The following is a 24,687-nucleotide window of genomic DNA, read 5'->3' as shown; positions in this document are numbered from 1 at the left end:
GCCCCCAAATTGCTCTGAGGGAATTAGAGGTGACTCTCATTGGAGGAAAAGGAGTCTCATAAAACTGAATGTGAGGTGTTAGGTGGTTTGTTCACGTGGACTTTGATATACCAGTGCATTGCAAGAATCATTACAGAGAGGATAGCTCAGAATGAAATGCCAACCATAGGAGAAGGCAGTTTCTTGGGGAGGGGGAAGGCAGTAGTATTGGTGATGAACCTCCAAGCAGAGGAGTTCTTGCATCAGGCCGATAGAATGGTGATGGAGGGGGCTAGCAGAATGTAGGCCTGCCTACCCACCTGACATGGAGAAGCAACAGATTTCCATCCACTCAAAAGCTATGATGGTGTTCTCAGTAGACACCTCAGCTGCACCGGATTTCCTCCCAATGTTTATTCTGTAGTTTTGTTGGTTTTTTACTGTATAATTTATTTGGTGTCATTGTTAGCCACAGTGATAAGGTATTTGTTTTGATGGATTGGAGTGACCATTACTAGTGAAGCAGGGAAGAATAAAACCTAGCAAAGTAGACTGGCTGCTGTGAAAGAACATAGTGCTCATTTAGTTCAGCCCTTCTTGTTCAGGTGTGAATCCGAGCTTCAACAACCTTCAGTCATTATTTCAGTCTGAATTTTTCCCCCTGCAAATTATTATCCATTTTTAGTGAATACTGTATTTTGAAAACTTTAAGAATTTTTTGAGTTCCAAAACAATTTTATTGAAAAACAAAAAGTATTGCAGTTTTTTATATTAATTAATATACATCTCTTAGATGTATGTATCTTTTTGTTATTGTTGCTTTTATACTTTACACAGTTCCTTAGAATTGAGTTGTGATTTCCTTTATAAAGAATAGAAACAAAAATAGTTTATCTTGGAGAATATTGAACTGTGTTTATGGTTGAGCCTAAATGCTTAACACATTTACAAGGGAAACAGTTACATTCATGTAATTTATCCCAAGAGGGAGTATCTTCTTCATTACATTTGTAATCCATATCTGAAAAATAGAACAGTTTGTTTGAAGTTTGTCTTTTCATTCTTGAAATTATCATTTACATGCCTATAGAAATTTCTTAATTTAAGTACTTTGTGATCACATATTTAATTTTAATAGTTAGAAGAATTAAAAATGGAGAGAAAATGGAAGAAATTTCTGCCATTTATCTCTGATTTTTTCCATAAGAAAGATGACCTGTTTCGTTTCATATAATGCTTCTAGAATATTTTGTTTTTTTCTCAAAAAGAAATCCTATATAATAAAACCGTAATATGCAGATCAACCGAATGGCAGAACGACCTTTTTTTTTTTGGGGGGGGGGGGCAGCGAGCAGGCTGCACCAGGCCAGCCAAGGCACTTGCCAGCAGGCAGAGTGAGGGCACAGCGATGGGGGTGGGGGGTCGGTGACCAGCCGTGGTGGAGGGGCGATTGAAGGGGCCCGCCTGGTCGCCTCCTGCAAAGGGAGGCCACCAGCATGGCCACAGTAGGGTGACAGGGGCTGGGCTGATCCCACAGAGAAAGGCTGGCAGCGGCAGGGTGATGGGGTGATGCTGATCCATCCTGCAGTGAAAGGCCGGTTGGCAGCCACAGCGGGGTGATGGGGCGGCGCTGTCCCTGATTCTGATTGCCCACAGAGGGAGGCCAGACTGGAGCTTAGGCCCTCTCAGTAGGACATCCCCTGAGGACTCCTGGACTGTGAGAGGGTACAGGCCGGGCTGAGGGACTCCCCACCACCCCCCCCCCAAGCAGGAATTTTTGTGCACCGGGCCTCTAGTAATAAATAATTTTGTGACATAAAAGTATAATCAGGTTTTTATAAAAGCCATTAACCATAATTTATTATTGAATTATATTGTATCAGTGGCTGGAATAGTGGTTATTTGTGCTCTGGTTTCCAACATTTCTACAATGTGCTTATTACTTTAGTAATATGTAAAAAAAGGAAACATGGGCTATTTAAGTTTTAAAATGAACATAAAGTACATTAAAACTGTAGTTTATAATAAAAATAAATCAGCCTTGTAAAGTCATTATTTTAGAAACCTATGTGATACTTTTCCCAAGAAATTTTCTTTGATTTACAGGTAGTCTGATCATGTCTATGGAAGGTCTGGGTTCTGATAATGTCTTCAGCTTACATGAAGATAACCACTATCGGATAAGCAAGAGCTTGGTAAAATCTGCAGAAGGAAGCACTGTACCCCTGACCCGGGTAAAGTGTCTGGTCTCCATGACAACTCCACATGACATCAGACTTCATGGGTCTTCAGTTACTCCAGCTTTTGTTGAATTTGACACATCCCTTGAAGGGTTTGGGTAAGGAATTTGCAAGGTAGCCAAGCCTTATAATGTTTTTTATGATTCATACTTGCCTTTGACAAATAGATCTTGGGTTTTAAATCTACTTAGTTAAAATATACTGTATACTGTTTAGTTTCAAATTATTGAGTTCTTGATCATGTTAAGAGTAGTTTTGTTTTTTTTTAACTGTATAATTTATTTGGTGTCATTGTTAGCCACAGTGATAAGGTATTTGTTTTGATGGATTGGAGTGACCATTACTAGTGAAGCAGGGAAGAATAAAACCCAGCAAAGTAAACTGGCTGCTGTGAAAGAACTTAGTGCTCATTTAGTTCAGCCCTTTTTGATTATTTTTTGTTATTTTAAATTAATTATTTTAAATTACTTATTCTGAATAACTTTATATGGTATTAGAGTCATCAAACTAAAGCCCAAAGTTCAAATATGTTTGTAAATTATATTTTGTTGTAAATAAAGTTTTATTGTAACACAGCCACACTCATTAAACTATGTATTGTCTTTGGCTGTTTTCATGCTGGAGTGGCAAAGTTGAGTAGTTGTGAAAGAGACTATCTGGTCTGCAAAGAGGAAAATATTTATGGTCTGGTCCTTTCCAGAAAATGTTTACCATCCTCTAATTGAAAATTAACATAAAAATTTATGGATAATATGCAAATCAAAATCAGATTAAAAGTTCTTTGACTGGGTTTTATTATCCTCTCCCTCAAAATACCTATCTTAGTATCTCATACATTATAAATATTCAGTGACTATCACATCAAATAAATAAATTTTTTTCAATTGGCAGAAAAGGTTGTAGTAGCAGAAGCAACAGTAAAGAATCTGTAGAGAATCTAGAAGAGTTTATAAAGTCCATCAGCCTCGAAATGGACACAGATGCTAATAGAACAGATCTACATCTATACTAGTTATTTGTGGGATTCTTATACGTTGATCTAAAACTATAAATTTTATTTTAAGAAGATTATCATAGGTTTTTATTGAATAGTGGATTCAAGCACATTTAGGAATAGGCAAAACTAATCAGAATGGTCGTAATAGGAGAGTGACTCACTGGACGAGACACAGGGAGTTTTTCTATGGTAATAAAATTGTTCCAATGTCTTGAGTAGAGTTATATGTTGGTACATTTACCATATGCAAATTATACTTTTATTTTTTAAAAAATTTAAATGTCAAATGATGCTATTGGAGATTTTATGTTTGTTTATTTTTAATCCTCACCCAAGGATATGTTTTTGTTGCTTTTTTTAGAGAGAGAGGAAGGGAGAGAGAGAGAGAAAAACATCGATTGATTGTCTCCCATGCACACACCAACTGGGGATAGAACCACAACCTAGGTATGTGCCCTGAAGGAGAATCAAACCTGCCACCTTTTGGTGTATGGGATGATGTTCCAACCAACTGAGCCACCTGGCCAGGACTTTGTATGAGATTTGTAAAGTATATCTTTCCATACTCTCACATAATTAAAAGAAGAGGGAAACTTTGTTAGGCACCCAGATTTATTCCATGATCTTTTATCTCTCAATACCCCTTAAGAAATGGTAGTTCATTTCACAGTGGTGAGTGCATAGTGATAACACAGGAAAAAGTTGATCTCTAATATGTACGTCATCTTTTCTTTAATAGCTGCCTGTTCCTGCCCAGTTTGGCCCCTCATAACGCCCCTACAAACAGTGCTGTTACAACAGGTCTTACTGATGGGGCTGTGGTCAGCGGCATTGGTTCTGGTAAATATTACTTTCTTTGTTTATGTGTCCTTTTTTTAGTAGGTTATATTGTATTTGGAGTTCATTGCTATTTTTTTATTGTAAACATGACTTAACATAAACTCTTTTATTGTTATTTTACTATTTTTACTTTAGGTGAAAGATTCTTTCCTCCTCCGTCTGGCTTAAGCTACTCTAGCTGGTTTTGTATTGAACATTTTAGTTCTCCTCCAAATAACCATCCTGTCAGATTTCTGACTGTTGTGCGCCGAGCAAATTCTTCTGAGCAGCATTACGTGTGCCTTGCCATAGTTCTGTCAGCAAAAGACCGATCTCTGATCGTTTCCACCAAAGAGGAGCTACTCCAGAACTATGGTTAGTATCTGTCTTTTTCTTTTTGCTTCTTGTGATCATTAAAAGTACTAAAGTTCATTATAATATTAATTTTTTCCCATTTAAATTATTATAGAATAGAACAGGTTATATGAAGCCTTGCAAGTATTGTTTACCAGTAAATTTTAAGGCACTTTTAAAAGAGACTTAGAAAGCAGTGGAGAGAGTCCCTAAAATAAGGATTCATCTCTACTTGCCAAGAAAAGCACAGCCTTTGCTAGGAAAGCAGGTTCCTTGTCTGGTATATTTTAGTAAGGATCTTCATTGGCTGTGAATTCTGCTTAACTAATGAATATTCATTGAGCACCTGCCTACCATATGTGCCACTGTGCTAGCCATAATAACAGTTTAATTACTTAATCCATCGCTTACCTTCAAGACTTAATACATATCACTTAGTCCTAATTCCATAGTTCCCTCCCACAAGTCATAACATTACATTGCTATACAGAGGAACTTCAAACTCAAGACATGCGTGAAGATCTTTCTAAATTATGTAAATAACATAAAATATGCATCTCAGTTTACTGAATTTTCTTTACTGTGATTATAGCACTTGTATAAAAATATACCTCTTTTTATCATCTAATTTTGTCTTAACTAAATAAATAAAATGCCACATATTGCTAAACTTGTGGTTGGTGTCCAAATATTAATTGAATATGAATGTTAGCTTCTCAGTTTGATTGTAAGGCTTCTTGCTTTACTTAGTATTCTTCATCATGACTAGTACAGAGTTAGGCATCAATGCAGTAAATGCTTTAAAGTTTTTATTAGGACTCTTTATTTGCCCCTTCTGTGGCATTTGACCCTGTTGATAGTTTCGTCTTAATTAAAACGGTCTCCAGTCTTAAAATTTGGGATACTTGTTCTTTCACTATTTCTCTGACCTCTTTGCAGTGTTCTTCAACAGCTTTCTCTTCCATCTTCCCCTTAAAATTAGTATTGCCCAAGGTTTCCTCATTAGTCTTCATATTCAATCTGTTCTTCATGAGAAAAAAAATCATCAATTTTAGTTAGTGTTAAGTCTTTAGATCTTTTTATCCCAGGGACTCAGAGAGTACAATTTTTTTATATGTTTGTGTCCTAGGATTTATATATTTCAACTGCATATTAGATATCTTCATATGAAGAGCCTTCCTGTAAACAACTCACACTGTAATGCTTCTATTTTATAAAACCTGCATCTCCTTCTATTCTCCTGTCTTGTGGAGACCCTCACTACCAGTTAGCCCAGCTTACACCCCTCATGTCTACCTTGAAAGTACCACCTCTTTCATGAAGTGTTCCTGTATTATGTTTCCTTAATATTTCTTGAAAATTTTTCTTCCTTCTTATGCCCACTGCCATAGTCCTTGTTGAATATTCTTTGTTATTTATCTGGCCTTAATAGATTTTAATTATTTACTTTGTTTTTGTCTATCTACCTTACAAGAATTCTAAGTTCCTACATACAACTTACAACCTTGGTAGTCTAGGTAGCCTGCCAGCTAAAGCAGTACCTAGCACAGCCGTGGGCAAACTACGGCCCGCAGGCCAGATCCGGCCCGTTTGAAATGAATAAAACTAAAAAAAAAAAAAAGACCGTACCCTTTTATGTAATGATGTTTACTTTGAATTTATATTAGTTCACACAAACACTCCATCCATGCTTTTGTTCCGGCCCTCCGGTCCAGTTTAAGAACCCATTGTGGCCCTCGAGTCAAAAAGTTTGCCCACCCCTGATCTAGCACATAGAATTCCAACAGGTATTATTTAAAAATACAAAGGAATGAATGAGAAGAAAGAAAAATAAAGGAAAAGGAATATGAATGGTTTGAAGGAGAAACAATGAGGAAAGTAAATGAAGAATTTGGAAAGAGGGTAGAATTTAATGGGAACATTAAGGAGTAGATCTAGGGGGTGTTTCAGTAAACCAGAATAGTGTTTAGTGTTTTCTAACGCTATAGATTTTCACTAAATGTAATGTGCAAGACTACTGTAGTCCATATATCACTAGAAATGATATCAACCTATACATATGATGTTGCTACGACAAGGGTCCATCCTCTGAACAGCTACAGCCCCATTAAGATGCCTAGGAAATTAAGAGTTGTCAGAAACCAGTTGGCTCACCAAGATGTCCTGACACTGTTGAATACTGGGTATGTCTTAGTTTAAACCTGAGTCAGAATGTGAAACTCAGAAAATTTTATAAGCAATCTATATATATAAAAACCTAAGCAACCATTACGACCGAACGACTGGAACGACCGGTCGACCAATCGCTATGGTGTGCACTGACCACCAGGGGGCAGATGCTCAATGCAGGAGCAGTCCCCTGGTGGTCATTGTGCTCCCACAACCAAATCCCATGGCCAGCCAACCTTCCCTGGTCCCTCCCCATCCGGCAGGCCCCGGTCAGCCCGGCCCCAATCAGGACTGGGTGAGATGGCCCCGATAGGTTCTGATCTCTGCCAGGCCTAGGGACCCCACCCATGCATGAATTTTGTGCACCGGGCCTCTAATATTTTCTATAATCCCCAAGAAGATGTAGTCTATTAATGAGGACAGGGAGAGGGAAGAGTTCCTGGTTTTGCCTATACTTTTGGTCTTCTTTTTTCACATCCTTTCAAAACTAGACCTTGCTTTTCGCCTAGTTCCGTGGTCAGCATACTGCGGCTCGCGAGCCACATGTGGCTCTTTGGCCCCTTCAGTGTGACTCTTCCACAAAATACCACGTGTGGGCATGCACGTACAATGCGATTGAAACTTCGTGGCCCATGCGCAGAAGTCGGTATTTTGTGGAAGAGCCACACAGAAGGGGCCAAAGAGCCACATGTGGCTCCCGAGCCGCAGTTTGCCAAGCCGCAGCTTGCCGACCACTGGCCTAGTTTATTTAAGTCTGTTCCTAAGTTAGGTCACCTGTGGAGAAGATTCTGTCTTTGTAGTAGTCTTAACTCATTAATAGATGTATATTCTGAATTGGCATTTCAACACATGCAGATATTTTAAGATTCAAAAAATATAAATTAATATTTTATTTATAGTTATTTCTGCATATTATTTAAAGTTTTAACTTTCAGTATATTTACTTGTCTCTGCTGCTTTTACTGAAAAATGGTGGGTCTGCTTTAAGTTACATGGTTACAGATTAGCTCTTTTACAAAAAAAAGATTTGGGGGGGAATAAGTTTTTAACATCTGGATTTCTGTTGTTCCCCTCCCCTTCTTGAATAGTTAGGAAAGGTAAATTAGTATTAATTAACTTAACATTACGGTTAAATTAATAATAACCCATTATTTCCTAGTGCAATCTGGCAGCATATTGGGTAGCAGAGAGAAGCCAGATTAGAGTCAGGAAGTGACAGAATGTTAGCAAATCACCAGACTTATCTGGTGAAGTGGAGAACTTGGATCATCAAATACTTTTCCATTCCATTAATCATGTTACTACCAACTATTGTCAGGTCAGGGTCAGGACTGTACACTCACAAACGAAGAACAGATAGTTGCCCCTTTGCTTCACTGAGTAGAGCATATAGCAAGAATATAATTTAAAATTTTCTTGGTCTTTTTTTATAACCAATGCTATAATCAAATGTATGTTAAGGTAGAATTTGAAAAGGCCCTTTATATAGCTAGTCTCTTTTTGTTTATCATAATTGTATTTTATTGTCTACTTAATCTTATTTATTTTTATTTCATTAGCTATTATAACTTTATTTGGTTATAACTACATGTATTTTGAGAAGAAAGCAAAAGCATATCCTAGGTTTTGCTTTTTAGTACAGATGAAGTTACTGAACAAATAGGATATTTTCATTTACATCGTCATCATATTATTTTAACATAAAGTCAAGATCTAGATATGAATAATTGTTAGAATGAGGATAACGTTGAGTATTTTTTTATTTCTTAGTTGATGATTTTAGTGAAGAATCCTCTTTTTATGAGATTCTCCCATGCTGTGCTCGCTTTCGTTGTGGAGAACTAATAGTAGAGGGGCAGTGGCATCATCTGGTTCTGGTGATGAGCAAAGGCATGCTCAAGAACAGCACTGTGGCCCTCTACATCGATGGACAGCTTGTCAGCACTGTGAAGGTGAGCTACCCTGCACTTGGAAAGCTCCGCCTGCTTTAGAGTGTATGTGTGTTTGCAGGGGTATTTTTTAAATTGTCTTAATTTTAAATTGACCTTCTATTTGAACAATATGTTAGAGTCATGTGGCTGGCTAGTTCCTATCACTTCATTCGAGAAGAATGGAAAGGAGAGGTTACAAAATAAACAATTAAGGAATATGTCTGTGATTGAGCCAGACTGCAGAGTGCTTTTTCACAACAGAGAAACCAGTTGAAGGATGCCTAAATAAATTATGAGCACACTTTTTTGTCACTTCTTTGTTATTATTGTATGCAGCCAGTAGATTCTATATTCTTTAGAGCTGGAATTGTTTTTATTCATCTTTATTTTCAGATCACCCAGATTAGTCCCAGGAGAGAGGCAAGAGAGGTGCATTAACCAGTAAAGAATAAGAAGTTTCTTTTTTTGAATCAGGATAAAGACTGCTAGTTACTCTCTATAGAACTCAACTAGCAAACACTTAAAATTCTTTAATTTCTAAAAGTTAGTGCCCATTTTTATAGAGATAATCACTTGAAAGAAGTAGTAAAGGCAAAGTCTGTCCTTTTGTGTGAATTAATGTTTAAAAAGTAGTGAAATCAGCAGCTTCCTTGAATATAGTTCCTTCCTTAATGATACTTTATTTTGGCATCGTGTGTCAGGAGGATAAATGCTAAAATGCACTTTGTGAGAATAGTCTTTTTTATTTTTTGTACACACAACTGCATTTGAAATGGGTTTTTAGATTCTCTAGTAGGTTGTTCCTCATTATTTTTAGTATTATTGAAAATAAAAATGTCCTCAGCTTCGAGAATTGAGAGATAGGAGATTTATGATGGATATATCTACATTATCATCATCACTGTGCCTGTGAGAAGCCAGAGTCCTGTGAAGCCAATGATAGTTCATGTGTTGCTCTTCACAGTCATACTATTTACAACACCAGGAACTGTTCTTTAGTGTGTGGAGTAATAGATGATCTGAAACTAGGACAAATGTACCTCGTTCTGTGAAATGATGAAAGCTGCTCATACAATCAGATGCAACTTGATTTCATTATCTCTTATACTCTATGTATTTATTATAAACAAATTGAATGGTAATTTAATCAACATGTCAGTAAACAGTAGTGTAACTTCAAATCTGAGAATGTATTTTCCATTGAGATTGAAGTGTGTGTATAAATTATAACATATAATAGACTGTTCACTTTTCTAATATTTTAATAGCACTTTACCCATTATGAAACACTTTTCACGAATAATTTTATTTGACACACTCACATTGAAGGTAACATAGCTAATTTAAGTCTACTTGAATTCCATAGTTGGAAAGCTGTTTTTATATCAACCCAAAAATTTCATAGACGCATCATTAATTTGATATGCAAACCAACCAGACAGTAACAGTCTCCCTATATTTGATTATTGCTCTTTCTAGCATTAGATTGTTTATCTGTATTGGGAGTTGGATAACTCATTTCCAACTTTCACATTAGGGTCCAGAATCCTGGCTTGCTCTTATGTTTCTCAACCCAACAGTTTTGGTATGTTTATAAGATTGTATGACCCTGGGATAATGAAAATATACAGCAAAAATGCTTATTTTCCTGGGAAAAGTTGTTTGTTTGTGTGTGTGTGTGTGTGTGTGTGTATGTATGTCATAGCTCACACACTTACTTTTGTTTTCTTTACAGCTTCATTATGTTCACAGTACTCCTGGGGGTTCAGGTTCTGTAAATCCTCCTGTGGTCAGCACAGTCTATGCATACATTGGTACTCCACCTGCCCAACGCCAAATTGCTTCACTGGTTTGGCGACTAGGACCCACACATTTTTTGGAAGAAGTTTTACCTCCTTCAAGTGTCACTACCATTTATGAACTAGGACCAGATTATGTTGGAAGCTTTCAGGCTGTATGTATGCCATGTGAGTAACTTATTCTTTCTTCTTGAAGTTGTATGAAGCTTAACTACTAAAGTGTAGATGCATGAATAAAGTACATGTGTGTATATAGGTTATACATTGTTTATCTAAAAAAGGAGGGGGAGTTCTCTATTTTTCTTCAGCATGATGCTATTGACGACTCACTCCTCTTCACACTGTTCTCCTCCACTGATTATAATATATCTTCCTGATTTTTTCTTCATCACTAATTTTCCAGTTTCTCTGACTGGCTCTAGGATGTAGGTGTACATTCTCATTAAAAGTCTAACCTCAGCCTTATCCTCTTTCTGTTATTTCTCCTATTACATGAAGCAGTTTAAAGTGTGTCTACTCTTGTTAAAGGAAGGAACGATGGGTCCAGAAAACACACACATATATTTTTGAGGTTAGAGCAGTTAACATCAATTTTTCTCATCCCTTTACTGCTGCTGTGTACTTTTTGTTATCCTTTCTCCCAAAGAGAATTTAGAGTCAAAGAAACTGATGTGGTACTCTTTTCAAATGTCTTCCATCCCTTGTTCTCATCTACCAAGGTTCTCAGAAGTTAGGACAAGTATATTGTGCATGGTGATAATCCTATGGCTAAGTCATTTGTCTTTCACTCATGTTTTGATTTAGATAGTATCTGTAATAGGTAACACTTCTTGAGCACTTAAGTGCTGAATAAGTTAATACACCTGAAAGATATAGCTGTTCTGAGCCTTTCACATTTTATTCATCTCCTCAAAATTCTGGAAGTTAGGTACAGTTGTTATCCCCATTTTACCGATGAGGAAACTGGAGCAAAGGGATATATAGCTACACAGCTTTTAAGTGATACAGCAGAGATTCAAACTTAAACCACCTTACATACTCTGCTGTGCTGTCTAGAAGGATACAGAGAGGCAGCGATGAGGGCTCTGATTGGGAAGGAGGCTAGGGCCGAAAGCTCATGGACATTTCATTCATTTTCTTTTCCTTTGAACCTGGGGAATGGGTTTTGTGTTTTGTTTGATAATTAAAACTCTTCCTTTGCATTATGTTATATGTTAAGCACATTTTTAGAGTGAAACTTGGAATGAAAAGCTCTGTGACTAGATGATTTCCCTATTTCCTAGTTAAAGAAATAATTGAAGAGCTGAAAATTAAATAAAAGTTTTTCAATTTAGTTCCCTTGTTCCACTTTAAAAGATTTTCAAGTTTGCTGATTTAAGAATGATAAGAAGACTAAAATTCTTGTTAGAATAATGATTTTGAAAGGATTATTTTTCTTTTGAAGGTAAAGACGCAAAATCTGAAGGCATAGTGCCATCTCCTGTGTTATTAGTGCCAGAGGAAAAGGTGTCATTTGGCCTCTATGCACTCTCCGTGTCTTCCCTAACAGTGGCAAGAATCCGGAAGGTGTACAATAAGTTGGACAGCAAAGCCATCGCTAAGCAGGTGAGCACAATGATTTCCTGGTGAGCTGGGACGGATTCTCCCTGGAAAGAAGTTTCAGAGCTTAGTCATGAGCACTGCCTAAGTCCGAGCAGGTGCTGAAATGGTGCCTTTTGTGTATTATTTATATTTGGTTTCTTTGGCTTTAAGCCAAAACCTATTTAGATATTAGCTTAATTTGGAAAAGTAAGAAATGCCTTCTAAGTGCATGGTTTATAATCTTATGTTTTTATTGTCAATTTGAGAAATTGAGCTTAGAAAACTAAAGAAGACAATTGCTTTTTCTAAGGCTACAACTAAAGGTTTTTCTGGATCACCTACTATGTGCATCATTTTGTTCAGCACACATCAATGCGTAAAGAAAACATTCCTGCCTTTATGGTTCTTTCATTCTCATGGAGGAGACAGACAACAATAAAAAAGAAATAACCTGATGACAAAGTATGTTAGAAGGTGAAGAGTGCTAAAGTAGGGAAGGAGAAAGAGATAAGATTATAGTTTTGAATAGAAAGGTCAGAGGAGGCCTCACTGAAGTGAAATTTGAACAGACTTGGAAAGGGATGAGGCAGCAAGCAATGAGAACATGGAGAATGGATGGGCTATAATTATAGGGTGGAGGGTCTTGTATTCTGGGGTTACAAGTACTAAAGCCATGAGGAAGGTGTTTGCCTGCTGCAGAGGCACATGTAGTGAGAGCACAATAAGAGCAGGCCTGGCCGGTAGGAGAGGAACTCAGAGAGGAATGGGACTATATTGTTTAGAATTTATAGGCACTTGTAAAAGCATTGGCTTTACCTGAGTGAGATGGGAAGTATTATAGGGTTCCAGACAAAGGAATGTAATGTTATGACTTTTTAACCAGGATTACTATGCCTCCTATTGAGAACAGATTGAAGGGAGATAAAGGTAGAAGCAGGGAGATGAGTTTTGAGGCCAGTGTAATAATAATTCATATGGGAGATGATGATCAGAATGGGGTGATAGCAGTGGCTGTGATGAGAAGTGATGATCAGATATGAGGTATATTTTGAAGATTGAGCTAACAGTTTTTGATGACCGATTGGCTATGAATTGTGAGAGAAAGATAACTCCAAGGATTTTGCTCTAACAACAAGGAAAATGGAGTCATTTTTTTCTGATTTGGAGAAAACTACAAGAAGAGTAATATTTCAGGGGCAGGAGGTATTGAGAGTTATGTTTTGGAGATGTTTGAGAAGCATATCAGACATCCTACTTAAGCTATCAGAGCCCATTGGACATAGGAATCTGGAGTGAGGGAGAGGTTTGCCTGTCTTGATGGTCATAGATGGTATTTAAAGGCATGAGACTAGGACCCTGGACCGTTTTTCTCAGTGGTTAGAGCTTCACCTGCACACGTAAGGATCGAGGGTTCAGTCCCTGGCATCTGTGGGAGGCAACCAATTGATGAGTCTCTCTCACATCGATGTCTCTCCTTCCCTCCCTCCCTCCTTCCCTCCCTTACTCCCTCTTTTCCTCCCTCCTTCTTTTCTCCCTCCCTTCTACTATCTCTGAAAATCAAAGGGAAAAAATATCCTTGGGTAAGGATTAACAAAACAAAACTTTTAAAAAACAAGCCATGAGACTAGGTTCACTCACCAAAGTGTAGATGTAAGTAGAGAAGAGGAAATTTTTCAGGCTGAAGCCTGGGATGTTCCAGTGTTAGGAGTTGGGGAGATGAAGCAGAGCCAGATGAGAAGACTAAGGAGTAGCAGCCAGCAAGAAAGGAAAACTAAGAGTATTCACCATTGGGTTTTGTAAGGTGGTCGTCCTCAGTGAGCTTGACAAGCTGTTTTGGTTGATGAGGGGAGGCAAAGCCCCAGGGGAAGGAAATCAAGAGACTGGAAGGAAAGGACTTGGGAACAGAAAGTATTGACAACTCTTGTGCAGAGGTTTGTATGTGAATATATTTACCATTTCTAAGGAACATAAACTTGGTTCTACAGGCAATAAAATTAAAGTCTTATGATTATATTTGCTTGAAAGCACATTGTGTGAGTGTGCGCGCACGTGCGTGCACACACACAAAATTGAATATTTTATGTATATTCATAAAGTTTTGCATAATTTATGTGACATTTACTTGGCTGTGGAAATACTGTGAGGCAGTGAGTGATAAGAACCTTTAAACCACGACAGAGTTTTATTCAAAAAGCTCCCTGAACTATTTCCCAAGATCCCCCCTCACCATCTTCATCTGAGTAGATTGTGTTTAACTTACTTTTTGTGAGTTTACACACTTTTGGAAATGTTTGCACATTAAAAAAAAAAGAAATAAAGGAATGCTCATGTTTTTAATATTCTGGTAAGGAGAGAGAGAAAATATGTTACCAAATTATGTCTCTCTTTTTTTTCTTTCCCAATCAAAATGTTCACACTGAAATCCTGCTATTTGCAACAGCATGGATGGACCCAGGGAGTATTATTCTAAGTGAAATAAGTCAGACAAATACCACAAGATGTCACTTATATGTGGAATTTTAAAAAATCAAAACAAATGAACAAACAAATCAAGAACAGACTCATAGGAACAAAAAATAAACTGATAGTTGCCAGATGGGGGGAGGTAGAGGAATGAGTGAAAAAGGTGAAGGCGCATATAGTAAATAATAGTGCAGTAATTTTGCACAGTGACAGATGGTTATTAGATTTAGAGTAGTGAGCACATTGTAAGATATAGAAATGTCGAATCACTATGTTGTACACTTGAAACTAATATAATAGTGTATGTCAACAATACTTTAATAAGAAAAATGTTCAGGCTGTTCTTCTATGTTATATTTTTTTTCCTTTCCTATTCTTCAGTTAGGCATTTCCTCCCATGAGAATGCCACTCCTGTGAAGTTGATACACAATGCAGCAGGACATCTCAATGGGCCCGCCCGGACAATTGGGGCCACTCTGATTGGATACTTGGGTGAGTCATATCATCTTTGTTGTTCCAGACTTCTTTATTTACCTTCACATATACATTCACTTTCCTCACGTAAGGGGTGGTTCATCTTTTATAGTGGTGACCTGTAATGTTCTTGGAATGTTTAGAGACTAAAGTAATAATCTCAAACTCCAGTTCACGTTTAAAATTATATGCTCGTTAGACTTCCATTAACTTTTCCTCTTTTGTCAGCACTGATGAGCTCTTAACTGTATACTCCTGTGTAGTTTCAAGGTAAATATCACAGTACATTTAGGGACAGATGTAAAGACTTGGAAATACTGATGATTGCTATAGGTTCGGTGCAGCAGGGGTGGCACTCATGAGCGCTCCTATTATTTGGAAATGAGCTAGAAATAAGAGCTTTAGGGGTGTAAAGAGTGTGCGTCCAACTCTAATAAAAGTCAGAACTAGTGGACATTCTGCAGAGCCTTGTACCTGATGTCTGCTTAAAAAGAGTTGTTTTTTGGTTAGATAGTCTTGAGACATAATCTAACCAGACCACCCAAAATTCAGAGCCAGTAGTTATATATTTTAATTTGTAGATCAGTGATATTGGTGGTTCCTTTTTAATTAACAAGAACAGTTAACAAGTTAGTGTTGTTCCAGTCAGAATCCTACATGTTTATTAATCCTTGGCAATTTTTATTGTCCCGGTATGTGCACATGACTATTTTTCTGTTTTGATCGTGTATTGCATTGATAAAAATGTTTTCTTTATGCTGAAGCACATGGTAGTTTTTTTTTTTATTATTCAGTTTAGCAAATCCTTACTGAGTACTGTGCTGTCTTTTGCAAAAATACAGCAGTGCTGTGGTATGGTAGAAAAAGCAGTGACTGAGGAGTTCAGATTGAACTAACCCTAACCCTAACCTTCTAACCCCGACCCTAAACTTGAGGTCCCAGTCCCTGCTCTGTCAGGGTGTGGCATTGTGCCAGATACTTAAGCCTAGGTTTCTCATCTTTAAACTAGTAATGCTGGCCCTACTTACCTTAGAAGGTAGTTTTCAAAATCCAGTGTCATAAGGTATGAAAGTATTGTGAATACTTTAAAGGACATAGAAATATAAAATGCATATGAGTTTTATTTTTAAAAATCTGAATCTTGATCAGTGGGTAAATGAAATTCGAACAATGCCATTTTAAAATATAGCTGTGGCCAAAACCGGTTTGGCTCAGTGGATAGAGCGTCGGCCTGCGGACTGAAAGGTTCCAGGTTCGATTCCGGTCAGGGGCATGTGCCTGGGTTGCGGGCACATCCCCAGTAGGAGATGTGCAGGAGGCAGCTGATCGATGTTTCTCTCTCATCGATGTTTCTAACTCTCTATCTCTCTCCCTTCCTCTCTGTGAAAAATCAATAAAATATATTTAAAAAAAAATATAGCTGTGAATTTTTTTTTAATTGACCTAAACTTAGACCCAGTACTGTGTTTCCATGTAATTATGCTCTTCTGGGGTCACTGATGTGCTGTTACTCAGATTGCATAACTGGGAGAGCTTTGAGTAATGGGCAGTAATATGCTCTGCATGGCTAACCTATAGGGAATATGTCATCTTGCAAGAGTGGCCTCTCCATCCCATTGCCTAGTTCACAGAGTTAAAGTGCTTCTGCTCTCCCCAAGTTTAACCCCCAGCAATTCCTAGGGAGGCATTCTCACTCGCCTCGAAATGCATTCCCAAGCCCTCTGTGCTTTTGAGTCTTATGTTGCCCAAAGCCACACAGAAACATTTGTGCTTGTTCTCAAACCCACCTCTTCTCTGCTCACTACTAAGCTCCCACTCTCCTCCCACTGATTACAATATGTTTATTGCCTTCTCCCAAATTCTACCTTCAAGGTTTTTTTTAGAATTTTCTTTTTTGGATTAAAGGTCTTTTTTTAAATATCATGTATAATTAATTAAATCTTCTTAAGATGATTTATTCAGTTCTTGTTTACATGGGGACTTTAATTTTTTTTCCACTGTCTTTTAATCAGGAGTAAGAACATTTGTCCCTAAGCCTGTTGCCACTACTTTGCAGTACATTGGGGGAGCTGCAGCCATCCTGGGCCTGGTGGCCATGGCTTCTGATGTGGAGGGGCTCTATGCCGCAGTCAAGGCCCTGGTTTGTGTGGTCAAGAGTAACCCACTAGCCAGCAAAGAGATGGAAAGAATCAGGGGCTACCAGGTTTGTAACCATAAAGCTTTGCTCTCACTTTACTTTGCATAAAAAGAAAAACTAATTATTATTATTCTCATTTTTCTCAAACTCTGGAAGAATTATATTGACAATTCACCTTTACAAGTTAGTAGTTTTTATTAAAACTAACACATTTCAAGGGAGAATGAGTTGTTATCTTTATTTTGGTTTATCTTTGTTCTCCTATCTCATCAAATATCTCTCCACCTTTGATTTAGGCTAAGTTATTTCAGTATAACTTTGATATATTTGAATATATTTTCAGAACAATGGTTTACTGTTTTTCTTTTTGGAAATAAGACTGAGATGAAATAGGGTCATGCTACCACCTGCTCTGGAGACTGCCAGATCATTAATAGATGCAGAGCTCTCCCCATTTTCCTTATCTCTCCCCTTCACACCCAGTCATCTTTTATACACCCCCCTTGCTTACCTAGAGGAAGTGAGACCCACTGTACAGTAACTGTGCCATTGCTAGTTTTGAAAACTCGTGTGGGATTAAAAATATGCAGCGTTCACATATTCACAATCTCTACTAGATTTAGGCAGAAAGTTCCTTTAAGAAAAGCAGGTATTGGAGTAAGATAAAATCATTGTAGTGTAATTGAAGTACCAATGCCTTCTCTAGCTTTAGCCAATAGTTGATTGGGCATGGATAAACTATTTACTACACTGTTCTGTAGATTTAATCACACTGTTTTGATCAGTGTTCTGTTTTGCAAAACTCTTACAATGATTCATAGCAGCGTTGTTGATCATGAAAAAATAGGAATAACCTAAATGTTCCAAGAGTATGCGAATGACTAATAATACTGTAAACATTCCATAGAATATCATTCAACCTTTTACAATTCTAATTATGAAGACTATGTTGTAACAAGAGAAAAAATCCTTTTAATAGAGGTTATATAGAGAAAAAGAATAGCAAATTGTATATGCATGATGGCAACAACAATTTAAAAATTTATATATAAATTTAAAGTTTATGTAAAAGTGGATATTTTCATAAGGAATGGGATTACCCTGGTTTTTAGATTTTCTCTGTTATATTGTTATAATAAAAATTTAGAAATCAGCTTAGAAGTCTCAGGAATTATTTTACATAGGGTTCTCTATTGTGTGTGTGTGTGTGTGTGTGTCTGTGTTGCTATGTTTGTATGTATAGTATGATTAATAACAAGCATTTGGTGTGCTTTCTTTTAGTTGCTGGCAATGCTACTTAAGAAGAAACGTTCCCTTCTTAACAGCCATATTCTCCATCTAACTTTTTCCTTGGTGGGAACTGTTGACAGTGGACACGAGACCTCCATTATTCCCAATTCAACTGCTTTCCAGGATCTACTTTGTGATTTTGAAGTATGTACATAAATACTAACTGGTAATGTGTAATCAGTGAATCCATCTCTTACTCTGTATAACAATAGAGTTAACTATTAAACAATTTTGTTTCTTAGATATGTTCTGTAGTTATATCATGCTTATGTTAATTTCATTCATAAAATACAACAAATAGGGTAATGATGGAATTCCTTTTCCCCAAGGGTATTCAGTTTTACGAATAGTAGAGAAATGAAATGGTACAATGCATGTGCCTAACTGTTGCTAATGTGCTGCTGCCTCTGGCATTAAGTGAGGCAAATATTTTCATCAAATAATTCTTTTGATGAGTAGAAACTTTTCATCAATAAATAGGAGATAGATGTGAAATTTTGGTTAATAGTAGCTTCATAGTAAAATATCATTCATTTTGTCAGAATAACAAGTTTTCATTTCTACTGTCCTATTACCATAAATGACTTCGACTCTGTCCTCTCAAAGCAATGCTTGATCTTGCATATCCTTTGTCCATTAACTTCTTGTTCTCAGTACTGTGTGTACCCATCACTATATGTTTTATAAGTACAGGATGGGGCAAAATTAGCCTTACAGTTGTGAGTATATGAAACACAGTTTATTCTTGTATTATTATTTTATTAGTTATTGTCTTATTTCTTATATGAACAACCATGAACCTACTTCTGCCCCACCCTGTATATGTATCTCCTCCCATGAGACTGTAGGCTCTGTGTGTGCAGAGATCATACCTAGTTTCTTTTTCTTTGTATTCCCACCACCCAGAATGGGGCCAGGCACTTAATATTGGCTAACTGTAATGTCTGTGCCCTAACTCTTCTTCCTCATAGTTACTATAAGCACTGTCTTGTCTGTTATTCTAAATCCTTGACAGACAGGCTCTGTGCTCTAATTGCTTTACTAAAACTTTATTCTAAAAGCTTATTAGCAGCCTGGCCTATATGCTCTATATAAAACTAGAGGCCCGGTACACGAAATTTGTGCATGGGGAAGGGGAGGTCCCTAAGCCTGGCCTGCGCCCTCTCACAGTCTGGGATCCCTTGCTCCTTACTGCCTGCCTGCTCACTGCTCCTTAGCACTGCCACGGAGGCGGGAGAGGCTCCCGCCACCTCTGTTGCGCTTGCCAGCTGGGCCCCAGCTTCTGGCTGAGCGGCGCTCCCCCCTGTGGGAGCTCACTGACCACCAGGGGGCAGCTTCTGCGTTGAGCATCTGCCCTCTGGTGGTCAGTGAGCATCATGGTGACCAGTCGTTCTGCTGTTCAGTCGATTTGCATATTAGGCTTTTATTATATAGGAGGATTCCAGTTCTCAGTACCCGCAACTCTCAGTAGCATGTGATGCAGTCTTTTTCCCTCTTGCATCACCTCGTTCTTTTGCTACTTTTCAGGTAGCACTATCCTGGTTCTTATATTTTCTCACTACTTTCCCCATAATTCTATGGCATGAAATTTTCATTGATTTATACAACCGTGTTCAATTTCACTTCTTTATCTTTTCCTTTATTTGTTGCTTTCTTTCCTTTAGATTCTCACCCATTTCTACAGCCTCATTTCTACAGAGTTGATTCTCAAATCTAAATCTCTAGCTTGACATCTGAATGCCAGACTTATTTCTAACTTATTGCTCAACATTTCCATTTTTATGTCCCAGCAACACCTTAACTTAACATCTTTCCCAAATTAGTTCTTCCTTCTAACTTCGGTTTCTATTATTAACACTACCATTCCCGCAGTCACCGAGGCTTGAAATTGAAAAAATCAGCTTCTTCCTCCCTGTTTATAAACAGTTCGATATTAAGTTGTATAGATTCTAAGCCCTAATCAATTTTTCTTACCACTCACCTTAGATATGTTCTATAGTTATATCGTTCCTCAGGCTATCCTTTGTTTCTTTCCTCAGGCTATCCTGTGTTTCTTATCTCATTCTTTCTAAGGCATAGTCATATCAGGTATAAAACATAAAATAAACTTGCAGTGATTTCCCCTACCTACCCAATCAAGTTCTAAAAAACAAACCTCTCATTCTTTTAGCAAATGCCTATAGGGCATCTTTGAACCTGGCACTGTATTAGGACTAAGGGTCTGAAAGTAAAGATAGAGTCCATGCCTGAAGGCATTTTGTCCATTAGAAGAGAAAAACAAATCAATAAACAATTAAAAACTTATGAAAGCACAGAGATGAAGGTCTTCAGAAAGAATTATGGGAGGACTAAGGAGACCTACTTAACCAATCCTGGTTTTGTTTTCATCTAGTGGCTGACACTTAAATCATGAATTATCTTTAGCTTCAGATTTCTGATTAAAATCTAATATACAAATGTCAGAAATTAGGTGCTTTACCAATGTTGGCTTTGTTTACCTTGCTCACTTTATGGCTTTATGTAGCATTTCTAATTACCCCAACCACAGTGATATATAAATACTTAATTCACTCTCTTTTTAAAACATCCACTTGATAAATATAAATGCAATAATTGTAATATTACACAAGCATTTTCTCTTTTAGTGGTTGTTCTAGAATTTATAATATACATACACATGTAACAATTTAGTCTATCTTTACCTGTAGTATAAAAGCCTTGTGAAGATACATTCCCATTTCTTCCTGCTATTCTTAGTGCTATTGTTATCAGACATTTACTTCTATTATGTTTATAATCCCCACAATACTTTTTATTATTTTAGCTTAAAACAATTATCTTTTAAAGACACTTTAAAAAAATTCTTTTATAGTTTCCCACATATGTAGCATGGCATTCTTTATTCCTTGGTGTAGATCTAGATTCCCATCTTGTATAATTCTTCTGCCTAAAGAACTTCCTTTAACATTTCCTGAAGTGCTCATCTGCTGACTATAAATTCTCTGTCTGAAAAAGCCTTTTTTTTAGAAGAGTATTTTTGCATACACTACAATTCTCACTGACATTTTTAATTTTTTTTCATACTTTAATGATTTCAGTCACCCCATTGTCATTTTTAGTTTCTTCTTTTTTTGGGATTTGTTGGCTTTTTTAGATCTGTGAGTTTGTCATTTTTATAGAATTGGGAAATTTTTAGTTGTTACTTCTTCAACTATTTTTCCTGGTGCCCTTCCCTGCCTTTTCTGGACTTCAGTTATGCATATCTGAGATTGCTTGATGTTGTCCCAGAAGTCGCTAATGCTCTGTCTAGTAATTCTTTTTCAGCATTTTCTCTCATGCTTAATTTTGATTAGTTTGTGTTCTTATTTCTTCAAGTTCACTGAATTTTTTTCTGCAGTGTTTAATCTGCTGTTAATTTCACATAGTATAGTTTTCATATTAAATATTTTATTTTTCATCAGAAGTTCATTTTGGACCTTTGGTTATCTTCTGTTTCCTCATTATATTCATATTTTTTGTTACATTCTTTAGTATATGGATCACATTTTTTAAGGTCCTGATAATTTCATTATCACTGTCATTTCTGGGCTATTTATAATAATTGATTTTTCTACTATTTATGAGTCATATTTTCTTTTTTGTCTTTGTGTACTTGATAATTGTTGATTGCATGCTAAATTTTACATAGTTAAGTGCTAGGTTTTGTTGTATTTCTTTTAAAAGAGTATTGAACTTTGCTCTGGCATTGCAGTTATCTTGATCCTTTTAAGACATACTTTTAAGCTTTGTGAGGGTGAACATAGAAAAACCTTTAATCTAATGCTAACTTAGCCTCACACTAAGATATTACACTTCTGAGACTGCCAGTTCCCCTTGTATTACAAAGTCTCCACACTCTGGGAGGTGGGAGTGCAAACTGGTCCCAGCTTTGTTAGTTCCAGGAACTGTGTGATATACTACTTTACAGTAGTTAATTCTTTTGGACCCCACACAAGATTCCAGTCATTCAGTCTTTGTATTCACTATATAGCATTCAGTATTCATTATATTCTGTTTTTGTGTTCAGTATTCAGTCATTGATTCCAGAGAAACTTTCCCTAGATCTTGCCTTTTCAGTTGATTACGTCAGTAGCATAATTTCCATAGTAATTATTCCTTTATAAACAGAATCAGAAATCATATGTACAAGCAGTTTTATAGGATTTCACCAAGTAAAAATTGTAATAAAGTGGTTTATTCAATTAATTCATGAGTGAAATAAGTTTCAGAGCTGCATTTCTGTTTGTTGAATTGGCATTTGGGGTATTTTTTACCCTATATATACCATTCTTTATTTTTATCATAGGTCTGGCTTCATGCACCATATGAACTTCATCTTTCCTTATTTGAACACTTCATTGAACTGCTCACAGAGTCCAGGTATTCATTAATATCTATATAGTTAGTTGTTTAGTTATTAAAGAGATTATAGTACAGTGTATAAAGTCTTCTTTCTCTTATAGTGAAGCTTCAAAGAATGCCAAATTAATGAGGGAATTCCAGCTAATCCCAAAGCTGCTACTGACTCTTCGAGATATGTCTTTATCCCAGCCTACCATTGCTGCTATTAGTAATGTGCTGAGCTTCCTACTGCAAGGTTTTCCTAGCAGCTATGATCTGCTCAGGTAGTGAAAATGTCTGTATTTGTCTGTTTATTAACTGAAAGTATCACTGAGGTTAAGATGAATGAGATGATTGTAATTGGTTCTTATGCCTGTATAATACCTGTAATGTTAATACTGTTCAAGATTTTTGGAAGGCACAGACCACATGCATGTCTAGTATCTCACCTTTGTAAACAAAGCCAATTGTTGCCACTAGTTAATAATAGAATATTGCTGAGCAAAGATGTAGGAATGAGCCCAATGTAATCGATTATCCTGGACATAACGGTGTTCAGTGTAGGGATTCTCAATCCTTCTTCACCATGCCCTGTTACTTCTCTGTGTTCATGCCTGCATGCACGCGCGCACACATACACACGTGCACACACACACAGTGAACATGCCTTCTTTTTATTTATTCTTTATCATTCAAAACAAATGATGATATTTTATTTTTGCATATTCGAATCTTTTATATGATGTGAGTATTATTTTGCTGCTAATCTGAAATATGGTTTAAGGCCTATTTATGGGCTGTAGAATGTTCTAGTGTTTATATGATAATTCGCATCTTAACTGAAAATGGAAGGGAAAAAACTACCTAACCAAAGTATTTTCTAAATAGAGAATTACTTAAACTGGTCTTGACCATCACTTTTCATGTAATCTTCCAGACACAAGTGAAATCGCACCTACTCATTAGAGCAGTGCTGGCGAACCTTTTGAGCTCGGCGTGTCAGCATTTTGAAAAACCCTAATTTAACTCTGGTGCCGTGTCACATATAGAAATTTTTTGATATTTGCAACCATAGTAAAACAAAGATTTATATTTTTGATATTTATTTTATATATTTAAATGCCATTTAACAAAGAAAAATCAACCAAAAAAATGACACGCATGTCATTGGTTTGCCATCACTGCATTAGAGTGTTCCCAGTAAACTAATCTCTAATCTGTGTAACATGTAAATTATTCACATTTATTTACCTACCTCAAAAGCACTTTTTAAACTTGATGACAGATGAAAACTGAAGTTTGAAAATTATTTTGGAGATTATTATTATGAACAATATTTATTTCAATCTTATCCTGGTACTATAGTGATCCTTTTGCTAAAATTATTACTGAAACCTATTAAGCTTTTAGTTTTCTCTACTTTACAAAATTAAGAAACTAAGGCCCAGAAAGGTTAAGCTACTTGGCCAAGTAACAAGATTAAAAACTGATAGAGCCAGGATTTTAACTTTACCTGTTTTTTCAAAACCTAAGTTCTTAACTACAGTGGATGCATATAGATGTTAGGACATTTTAATTAGGATCATGCTATTTGATTCGTGAAATCATTTAGATTAGTGCATTAAAGGACTTAAAATTCTGGAGAAGTATAATTAAAGCATTGTAACATATACAGGGTGGGCAAAAGTAGGTTTACAGTTTGTATGGAAAATAATAGAATAATAAATAATGATACAAGAATAAACTGGTGAACTCACAACTGTAAAGCTACTTTTGCCCACCGTGTATAATGGATATAGTGATGGTCCTAGGAGAGGTAAACCAAATGCGGTCACTTGAAGGTCTGTAAAAGTTTACTTAAAACTGTTTTTCATTTCTTTGTTTTTTTATATTTGTTATTTGTTTTGGAGAGAGAGAAAAAGAATAAAACTCATAACCCTTTTTTCCTTATACTTAAAGGTTTGGCCAGTTTATTTCTTCTACTTTACCAACCTTTGCAGTTTGTGAGAAATTTGTCGTTATGGAAATAAACCATGAAGAGAAGCTTGACACTGGTGAGTGATTCTGGGGCTT

General features: G+C 36.6%; 1 protein-coding gene across 12 annotated transcripts in view; it reads left to right on the top strand.

Moving 5' to 3' along the window:
* Positions 1-24,687, top strand: part of WDFY3 (WD repeat and FYVE domain containing 3) — a 246,985-nt gene that overhangs the window by 132,895 nt on the left and 89,403 nt on the right. For all 12 annotated transcript variants that reach the window (XR_002828161.1, XM_023750385.1, XM_023750389.1 and 9 more), the window contains 12 exons: positions 2,086-2,317; positions 3,956-4,056; positions 4,192-4,410; positions 8,329-8,510; positions 10,225-10,456; positions 11,733-11,893; positions 14,714-14,825; positions 16,820-17,010; positions 18,226-18,378; positions 22,580-22,653; positions 22,737-22,898; positions 24,574-24,668. Coding sequence is in view for 11 of the 12 variants with exons in the window: in XM_023750385.1 (XP_023606153.1) it covers positions 2,086-2,317; positions 3,956-4,056; positions 4,192-4,410; positions 8,329-8,510; positions 10,225-10,456; positions 11,733-11,893; positions 14,714-14,825; positions 16,820-17,010; positions 18,226-18,378; positions 22,580-22,653; positions 22,737-22,898; positions 24,574-24,668 (1,914 nt within the window). In the remaining variant the exon portion in view is untranslated. The remainder of the gene's footprint in view (positions 1-2,085; positions 2,318-3,955; positions 4,057-4,191; positions 4,411-8,328; positions 8,511-10,224; positions 10,457-11,732; positions 11,894-14,713; positions 14,826-16,819; positions 17,011-18,225; positions 18,379-22,579; positions 22,654-22,736; positions 22,899-24,573; positions 24,669-24,687) is intronic.

The sequence above is a fragment of the Myotis lucifugus genome, unplaced genomic scaffold (genome assembly GCF_000147115.1).
Source record: "Myotis lucifugus unplaced genomic scaffold, Myoluc2.0 scaffold_12, whole genome shotgun sequence".
In the NCBI taxonomy this organism is placed as follows: domain Eukaryota; kingdom Metazoa; phylum Chordata; class Mammalia; order Chiroptera; family Vespertilionidae; genus Myotis; species Myotis lucifugus.
The sequence above is the reverse complement of the archived record's forward strand: the minus strand, read 5'-3'. Positions and strand labels throughout refer to the sequence as shown.